Raw genomic sequence first — 9,902 nt, 5'->3', positions numbered from 1 at the left:
ATAAACCTCCATGTGATACCTATTGTGTCAAGATTGGGAATCCTTTCTGTTGCAAGTCTCTATCCAAACAATAAATACAAACTGGATGACTGTTACAAATCCTGAGATCTGGATTCTTTTAGTGAGCTTTCAAGTGTCTGAAATTTGGCTAACTATTGATTTGTCTCAATTTGATCCAATTTTGTACAATCGTACAGGTAAAGAAATTGGAGAGGGAGAAAAGATTGATTACCATAGTACACCAGAACCTGGATAGAAATTTTGATGGTGTTGAAGTGGAAATGATGATCCAAGTTGCTTTACTTTGCACCCAACTATGTCAGAAGTTGTTCGAATGCTTGAAGGAGAGGGATTGGCAGAAAGGTGGGAAGAGTGGCAACAAGTGGAGGTGACCCGAAGACGAGACTATGAGAGACTTCAGAGGAGATTTGATTGGGGAGAGAATTCCATTTATAACCAAGAAGCAATTGAATTATCGGGTGGAAGATAATTGATGGTAGGTTTACAGAGTCCAAAGCTAGGGGTTGTTTTTGTTGGTAACTTGATGATAGACAAAACATCTTTGGGATACAACTTTTTTTTTTTTTTTTTAGTTTAGGAGATTTGATTGGGGAGAGAATTCCATTTATAACCAAGAAGCAATTGAATTATCAGGTGGAAGATAATTGATGGTAGGTTTACAGTGTCCAAAGCTAGGGGTTGTTTTTGTTGGTAACTTGATGATAGGCAAAGCATCCATGGGATACAGTTTTTTTTTTTTTTTTTTTTAGTTTAGGAGATTTGATTGGGAAGAGAATTCCATTTATAACCAAGAAGCAATTGAATTATCAAGTGGAAGATAATTGATGGTAGATTTACAGAGTCCAAAGCTAGGGGTTGTTTTTGTTGGTAACTTGATGATAGGCAAAGCATCCATGGGATACAGTTTTTGGTTGTTTGTTTCTGGGAGCAAAATTCTAAGTAGTTTGTGATGTATGCTATGTTTTCTTCTTTGGATCCCCCATTACTCCTTGTTTCTTATAAAAAAATGTACACAAAAGAGATCAATCATTAAATATAACATTTCTTGTATCCAAAACTGTTGCTTAAGAACTGGACTTTCATTTTTTTTTTTCTTTTTCTTTTGGGTGCTCAAACTGACAAATGGATTTATACCTTCTTTCTTTGTGTTTATGTTTATGCCCTTAGGTGGAAGGTCGACTTCTATTGAGCGTCCATTTTTACTAGTTCAAGTTTGAATTGTTTGATTTTTCAAGCTGTATTAATGTACAATAAACAATAATTTTTAACTAATATAATATATAATTAAATTAATTAGTACATTAATATATTTTAGTTATACATTAAATTAGTTATTCGTGTAGTAATAATGTTTATTTTACCTAATTTAATGTTTAAGTATTATATTTTAATTAAGTATACTTTACAAGTTACTAATTCTCTTATTTTCTGCGTTTTTCTCATTTGGGGGCACTAACACTGGAAATTGTTTTCCAGTGGATATGAACTCGTCCACACTAACACCCATTTCGAAGATGAAGATCAAATTTTATGTTTGTTGACTAACCCCCCTAAGGGTGGACATAGGATGAGGTTTCGTAGGGAACCTAATCTGATCCGACCCAAAAACCCAAGGATGGGTTTTTGTTTCCAACCTTCTAATTGGGGATGAGGTTGGAAATAAAACCTTGTCAGACTTCTGGTCAACAATTGGATTTCCCCCAATCGACTAATGAAGATTTATACTTATAATGCTCCTCTTAAATATTTAAATAACATATAAGTTAATAAAAAGTAACATAGCTTTAAAAACTTTACTCAGTGTATTTAAAAAAATAAATTTTATCTCAAGATACTTTTCACGTGGATGTTAGAATTTAAGATAAAACAATTTTTACTTTCCTTCAAAATGAAGTCCCTTGGTCCTTCATATGTATTTGACAAAGAAATATGTTTATATCATTAAATGCATTTTATAGATTAGATCATGAAAAGACATGCAACAACATGAATTCTACAAATCATGCTAAAAAAACTCTTTAATCCCTAAACCACAATCTCTAAACCTTAATCCCTAAACCCTAAATATTGCTTTCATGTTCTTTACTCTATATGTTATTTTATGACTTGTGTAATTATGTTTGTTTCCATGTTGCTTAGAGTTAAGTTTAGGCAAGTATGATTTGTTAAGTTGGAATCTGGCTTGTATAATTTGTTTTTTATTCGTGAGGTGAATGTGTTATCAACTATAGTTCTATGATTGAGACAGATCATGCGACAAATAAAAATTAGTTATTTGTAAGTGAAGGAAATACTAGTATGGAAAGAGAAGGTAAGCAGACCATTGATAATGCTATTAAAGTCACTCATAATTCTAGTCAAACCACTAATAATAATAATCAGGCTCCAAAACCTTCACAAACACTAGGGAAATGGATAAAAAGGAGTTATATTTAGTGTGGAATGATTTTTTATAATTTAAAAAAAGATTGGATAGGCATGACTAGATGTAATTATTTTAAAGTTGAATTAAAAACACCTAACAAAAATGAAACTTCTACTTGCTTTCAACATTTGAGGAGGTGCCCACAAAGAAAAATTATTTACATTATGCTATAATTACTAGCTTTTACACCACAAACTAGTGGAGTTACGAGTTTCACAAGTCATGTGTTTAATCAAGAGAGACTTAGACATTCACTAAATGTGTTATATTAGAGGAACAACCATTTTATGCAATTGAAATTCCACACTTTAGGAATACGATAAAAGAGGTAAATCCTTTGTATCAACCCATTTATTGTACTTTGTCTTTTCACTATTATACATCTTCAAGAGTGGCCATCATGACTGACATGTGGACTTTAGTGCAAAAGAAATAGTACATAGCCATTACAACTCACTATATTGATGACAATTAGAAATTGCAGAAGCGCATTTTGAGGTATGTCTTAGACTTATATTCATGCTTTTAATTAATCTTATTTGCATATCATATATTATGTTTACACTAGTGTTGATAAAATATTTTGTACTTTTTTTTCATTTGGTTTGTTTATCTTCCTTCTCCTCATACAAAACATGTGTTATGTGAAGCTCTATTGGATTCTCTTTTGGATTGAAAGATAGAAAGAAAATGGTCTTGTATTATTATAGACAATTGTAATACTACTTATTATTGTATAACATTACTTAGGAAACAATTTCCTCACCCTTTTTTGCTTGATGAAGAATTTTTACATATTCGATGTGTTGCTCATATTTTAAACATATTCAAAAAAGTCAAAGATAGATGAAAAACAATCAATATTTTAAGAAAATGGGTTTTGTATTGGACTTTAGCCCTGAAAGAGTTGAGAAATTTGAAGAAATGACTCATCAATCAAGAATTTATTGTAAAAAAAAATTGACTTTAGATTGTAAAACCTGTTGGAACTCCACTCATAAGATGTTTTAAGTGGCTTTAGAACATAAATATGTATGTGCACGCTTGAAACAACCTGCAAAATTGAACATGAAATTAATGGAGAATGACAACTGAAATATGTTATATATTGGAGTTATTTAGTGAAGTCATCGAATTATTTTCAGGTACTAAATACCCCATATTGAACATTTTTTTTGCAAAAATGTATAACATTAAATAACATTAATTAGGTAGAATAAGTCCATGGATTATGTTGTTTTCTCGATGACACAATCAATGCTTAACAAGTTTGACAAATATTGATTTTTTTAATAGTTTTGGCTATTGGAGTTGTGTTAGGTCTAAGGTGTAAAATGGATATAATTGCATTTTACTATCTCAAGTTGTACATGGATGAGAGGAAAAAAGTTCATAAAGTTTGTGAATGTTTGTATATGCTTTTGAGGGAATATCAAAAGAAAAAAATAGAAGAATTGATGTATCTTCTACAAGTACAAATCCTATTAAAGAGAGTAACCTATAAAAAATTGAGTTATATATTACAGAGAGCATGAGTGAAGAAATATCAATATCTGAATTAGATTTTTACTTGGATGAACCCTTAAACCCTAAGAATTCAGATTTTGATATTTTGATGTGGTGGAAGATTGATGGTTGGAATATTTAGCATTATCATTGATTGTGAGAGAGATATTAAACATCCTTATTTCTACTGTTTTTAGTTATTTTAAATATGAATTAACTTTATTATTTATTTATTTGTGTAGAAACTTATATTCATACATTTGTCTTAGTTGAGCTATTTGGTGGTAGTGATGATATAGATTAATTTTATTTTATGTTAAGTTTATATTTATATTTCTTATTATAATTATTTGTTTTAAACTGTTATTTTTTGTGTGCAGAAACTTGTGTTTCTTATCTTAGCGTAGGTATTTGGAGATTAACTATGATTCATGACTTGTTTTTGTTGTTTATGACTTTTAGTTTATGACTTATAAGTTGGAAAGACTTATTTGTATTTATGTTGAGAGTCTTGAGACCTGAGATATGTATGTTGTAATTTATAAACAGTTTGATGTTCTAGATTTCTATGGTTACTTGCTATGACTTTAATTTTATGTTATAAAATCTTTATGCTATGCTTGTGGGATTTTAACTATGGGGGGGGGGGGGGGGGGGGGGGGGTTGGGTGGGGTTGTCTACATTGAAGTTGATGCCCCAAAATAAAAACAGAGTTCAATTGCATTGGATAACAAATTCTAGTGTTAATGCCCCAAAATAAAAAAATATGATGTAAACAAGAAAATTAATAATTTTTTATAATATACTTAAAATAGAATATATACCTAAAGAGATAATTAACCAAAATAAACATGGCTACTACACTAATAAGTTATTTAATGTAGTATTAAAATATATTAATTTACTAATTAATAAAATACTATATTATATTAATGAATTATTATAGTTTATTATATAATATATTATATTAATTAATGAAATACTATAGTATTAAAATAACGCTAGTTTAATTTTTCCTAACTTAAGAAAAATTAAATCAACAACGTCATCTTTCACACGACGCTGATAATGGCAGGGAGACAATGGTGAGAGAGAAAAAATTATTTTGTCGGGGAGGAAATATGGGTCCCAAAAATTTGCTTCAAGTGAATGATTCAAAAATTTGGGCTGAATGATGATTTCACGATTTTAGCCTGAGACGATTACCTGCATTTTTCAAATGATGTTGGCGCGCTAGTTCACCACTAATGCCCTAATTAAATGAATTACTAAATGCAAGTAAAATTCATTGTTGACTAACCCCCCTATTCTTATTTTGATTTTTTCATGGTAGTTTTTATTTTTTGTAATTTGGAAGAATTTAGTGTAATTTTGTAGGTTTATGGATTTTTTAATGGATCATAAAATGCAATTATTTGAACAAGTTATTTGTATGAATAGGTTATTTGTTATCTTATCCACGTATATATGGTGCATGAATAAGTTGTGTTTACTTTTAACTCTACTATTGAATTTTTTTTTGTAATTTTTTTGTAATTTTATAATTTTTACATGTTAACAAAATTCTAATGGGCCGGGTCGGGGAAGGGGGTGGTTTCCAAATCCAATTAGAGTTTTTTCAGGTTTGGGTTCTAGGAAACCCGTCCCCGACTCGACCCATACCCATCCCTAGCCTTGACGCTGTATGATACCCTCAAATAAATGTTCCATGGGATTCGACGTGTTGAGCTGAGGACTTCACACCTGACCCGAACTCACTTTTCCCCCTTCAACCCGAATTGATGATTGTTGTGTTGGGGTGGCCTGTGTAGAAAGCCGGATGTTTGCCATAGCGGAGACTGTAATCAGAGTTGAGGTGGAAAGCAAATTTCATGTTTGAAATCTTATAATTGGGGCATTAGGTTTCAGAAACAAATAGACATAGCAAACAATGAGGAGAAGAAGTAAAACGACGAAGAGGAAAGTGCAACAATAGCAAATGCAGCAACGACAGCCAACTTGAAATATAGCGCGGGATATTCCTGCGAAAATACCAAGGGGGTCGCAGGTGAAGATCGTTGCTATGCTCTAACAACATTACGTATCCGGGAGCGTAATTGGGTAGAGGGTGCATGTAGGAACATTAAAATCCATAAAATCGGTGTCTGCTACCTGATCTACTTCCACTCCGATTTTTGCTCTATTTTGTACACACCAGTTTAGTTCTCATATTGATTTCCTTCTCTGTTAGTACAATGTGTAATCATTTGTTTGTAAAAAATTGGTTCAATCTTTTCTTTTTCTAGAACACCTCTGAAAGATCTTGCTCCGCATTGATCAGTCTCTCCGTTATTTTAATCAGTTCAGTTCTCTTTTGGCTTTCCTATGTTCTGCTCTGTTTGTACTTAAACATTGTTTCAATCCGTTTTTTGTTTGGAAGATTACTGAAATCTCTGGTTCACGCTGATCAGTCTCTTTGCTTCCGCTCGGTTTTCTAAATCAGGTTATAAATTCCTTGCTTTCTTTCCCTCTTCCTACCTTCATCGTTCTATTTTCTTTGTTTGTACTATGCTATCTTAGTTCTCTCTCTCTCTATTTGTATATATATTTTGATACCAGTTTAACTTTGCCGATCCTTTGTTAGCCAAAAGGAATGTAAAGATACAAGAGAGCAAAAATTCGAAAATAACCAGGGACATGGCCGCTGGGAATCATTCCTATTTGCCTGCTTCATTTATTCTAGGGCTGTCCTAGGAGGCGCTCGCAGAGGCATTAACTCGGGAAATTATGGCAGGAAACTGAGAATCACGTAAAGCAGCAATACACCTGCTTTTGATACCAGAAAAAGTGTGTAAGTAGTCGAAAGCATTTTCATTTCACCCGCTCGACCCTGTGATCACTCGCTCGACCCTGTGATCACTCACTCGTTCCCGCTCCAGTTCATGTGATCTCCGCCCCCACATAATGCCGCTCGATCAGTCATCTCTGAGCTGGTCCATGGTACAATACCCTTTCTTGCTCCCGCTCCTCCCCGCCCCCCCTTTAAATATATTACTATGCCGCCTTCCAGTTTATCTTGCACTACTCCCGTCTCTCCATTTCACCATCCTTTTAACTCCGACTCGTTTATTCATTGTTTCGAGAGCTTGTTTGATATTCTTCTTAAAATACACCCTCAAATTCAATAGCAGTCTTTGTTTTCACTTCACAGATGCCATGAAGATTTGCGTCCCCGCCGTCGTCCTCTTGGTCTCTGTTTTCCTTTTTTCTCTAGCGGCATTTACGCACGCAGCGCGTATCAACCGCTTCCAACTTCGTAAGTATTTCTCTACGTACGGCCTTTTTTCTTTTGCGAATCGTTTGGTATTAAGACCCCATAGAAACATATTTCCCCGCGGCAAATTATACATCTTTGCCTTACCGGCCAATGTAATAAAGTTGCAAATCTCCCAAATCAGCCAAAATCCAATTTTAATTATGCGCTCCTCTTGATTCCTTTTGTTTTGACAATTTCCTTAAATTTGTTGTATACAGATGACAACGGCCACCGTCGTCATCATCATCATCATTATCATCATGAACGGCATCTTCATCTCAGAAGAACTAGACCTGGACAAGAGTCTGTTATGACAAAACCCCAGTTGTTCCAGGTGAGAAGGCAAGGCAGACAGGGAAGATCTGATACAGTGCAGATCGCGGGATCTAGCTTACCTGACTGTTCGCACGCCTGCGGATCCTGTTCCCCTTGTCGTCTGGTCATGGTGAGCTTCGTCTGCGCTTCATTGGAAGAGGCAGAGACTTGTCCAATGGCATACAAATGCATGTGCAATAGCAAATCCTACCCTGTTCCTTAAACCTCTCCTGGAGGCAGGGACTCCCCTCCGTTTGTTCGATCTGAAAGAAAAACCGTAATCATATTCATATTTCATACCACTTGACTGCCTTAACAATCAGGCACTCATGAGCGAAAGAGGGTTTTGTTTCGACTTGTGGCTTTGCATTTTGTTTTCGCGAAGCGTCTTTTTTTCCTACTATGTAATACATTTGTTATTGACTGCAAGGCTCCCTCAAGTTCGTTTCATTGCTGTTTCTTTTGGTGACCATTAAGCTAATTTTCTAAAGAGATGTCTGCTCCCAACTAGCGGATCGAGACCAGGTGCCATTTGCAGGGCAGATCCCATCTCTACCCTCAAAAGAGCTGGAGCATGTGGAAAAGCTTGCACCCTGCTGGTCAAGTAATCCAAGGATGACGTAAACAGGGAACCCATCCCTCGCCCCCTATTTCACCAAACTTGTATTATATTTATATATATATGCACATGTATATATACACGGAGAGAAAAAAATAGAGTGTGAGATAGAGGAGGCTTAGACTGAAGTCCACCCCTTAGGTGCATCCAACTTATTCTTATTTTAAAAAATTAATACATTACTTAGAAAGAAATACTTATTTAATTCATTAAATTTACAATAATATTTTAATCTCAATTTAATCATTAAAAATGATAAAAATAAGAAAAAAAGATATACTCCCTTATTTTCAGCAACAACAAAAAAGTGGTGGAGGCCCCACCCCCCCTTTTTGTTTTTTTCCATCTTTTCTCACTCCTAGGAAGAGTTTCATTTTTTGGCTCAAAAGAAACAGTTATATTGTACTCTTTAAAAGTGAAATTTATCAAAGAAATATTTTTTTTTTCTAAAAGTTGCTCTTAAAGGAGTTTTAGTTATAAGAGAAATAAGGGAAGGAGAGTCTGAGGAAGTTTGGGCCCATAAATTTAACGACAAATTTTCTCCCTTTAGCAAAGTTTGTTACATCCGCTTTGGTTCCCTCTTTTCCTATAAACTGCTTCCGTATTAAAAAACCATGAATCCATAAATTGCACGTAAATCCAGAAATGTTTACGCTGTGCTAAATATTTGTGCCATTCACGAGTCACGAATCAGATACGAATGGTAAACAAGTAGAATATATAATCCGGTATAATATGGTTCTGTCCAACTTTGGTTGCGCGGGAGCATGTTGGCAATCAGCGCTCGCTGGGGAAGACGGACGGAGAGAAAGGATCGGCATCCTGTTGCTACGGCTTCGGCGGCTTTTGAGTTTGTCGTCGGTAAGGCTAGCGAAGCAGCGACAGCCTGGACATCATATCTCTTCCCGCATTAGATTGCATGGCAGGCTCCCATTGTCGCTCTTAGCTTCCCAATTGATCTCGTTTGTCCTTTTTCTTAATTTATTGCGCGAAAAGAAATAAGTAATCCATTTTGAAGGCCTATTCCGAGACCCAATTCAATTGGATTCAGAAATTTCAAATGCATGATTACTCGTCCTTCTCTGGATCGAATTGAGAGCCGAACGCTTCTCTTTCTCCTGCTGACGACGCTCCACCAATGCCAGTACCAGAGCCAACGACACCGCCAACGCCGTCAAGGCCACGCCGGTTCATCAGCTTCTGACGACGCACCAAATATTCCTGACTTCTCCTTGGATCCAACCACTTCTGCTGGTACCTTGTGTCCCACCACCAACAACTTAATTGTTGCTATCATTATAATCGTCGTAATCGAAATCTTTCTTTCCCTCTCTAAAAGGAAGAAATACGAAGACAAATATTTTTTAACCTTTGTCCTTTTCTATCTGCTGGTTCTGTTAAGGTATTCCTGGGGATCCAAACAATATTTTACTCTGCTATTATAGTCTAAAGTTCAGACCTTCCCGTGTACCCGCATCTCTTTTAAATTCTGTCGGCTTTCTGGCTACATCCATCTACTTACATGATTCTATCCATTGACTCTTTCTATCTCTGCTTTCAGCTCGTTTTAGTAGTTTCTGCTTTTGTTGTAGAGTCATATCCAACAATTTTGGATCCTGTTGAACTGTAGTAGCAGACATGTCCTACAGCAATCATTCATCTTGTCTTTCCTCTCTCTCTGCCTCTTTATTTTGTTTCATGGTTTGAAAGATGGATGGGAA

General features: G+C 35.0%; 1 protein-coding gene across 1 annotated transcript; it reads left to right on the top strand.

Annotated features, from left to right (window-relative positions):
* Window positions 1-7,041: 7,041 nt before the first annotated feature.
* LOC137966718 (uncharacterized) lies at window positions 7,042-7,994 on the top strand. The gene is made up of 2 exons (XM_068813409.1): window positions 7,042-7,247; window positions 7,466-7,994. The coding sequence occupies exons 1-2, from the start codon at window positions 7,148-7,150 to the stop codon at window positions 7,783-7,785; spliced, it is 420 nt and encodes a 139-aa protein (XP_068669510.1). The 5' UTR covers window positions 7,042-7,147; the 3' UTR covers window positions 7,786-7,994.
* The last annotated feature ends 1,908 nt before the right edge of the window (window positions 7,995-9,902 follow it).

The sequence above is a fragment of the Aristolochia californica genome, unplaced genomic scaffold (assembly GCF_029961685.1).
Source record: "Aristolochia californica isolate CCGP_79_NKW_82.1479 unplaced genomic scaffold, dmAriCali1.0.hap1 SCAF_5, whole genome shotgun sequence".
In the NCBI taxonomy this organism is placed as follows: Eukaryota; Viridiplantae; Streptophyta; class Magnoliopsida; order Piperales; family Aristolochiaceae; genus Aristolochia; species Aristolochia californica.
Note: the sequence above shows the minus strand (reverse complement) of the source record. Positions and strands in the feature narration are given on the sequence as shown.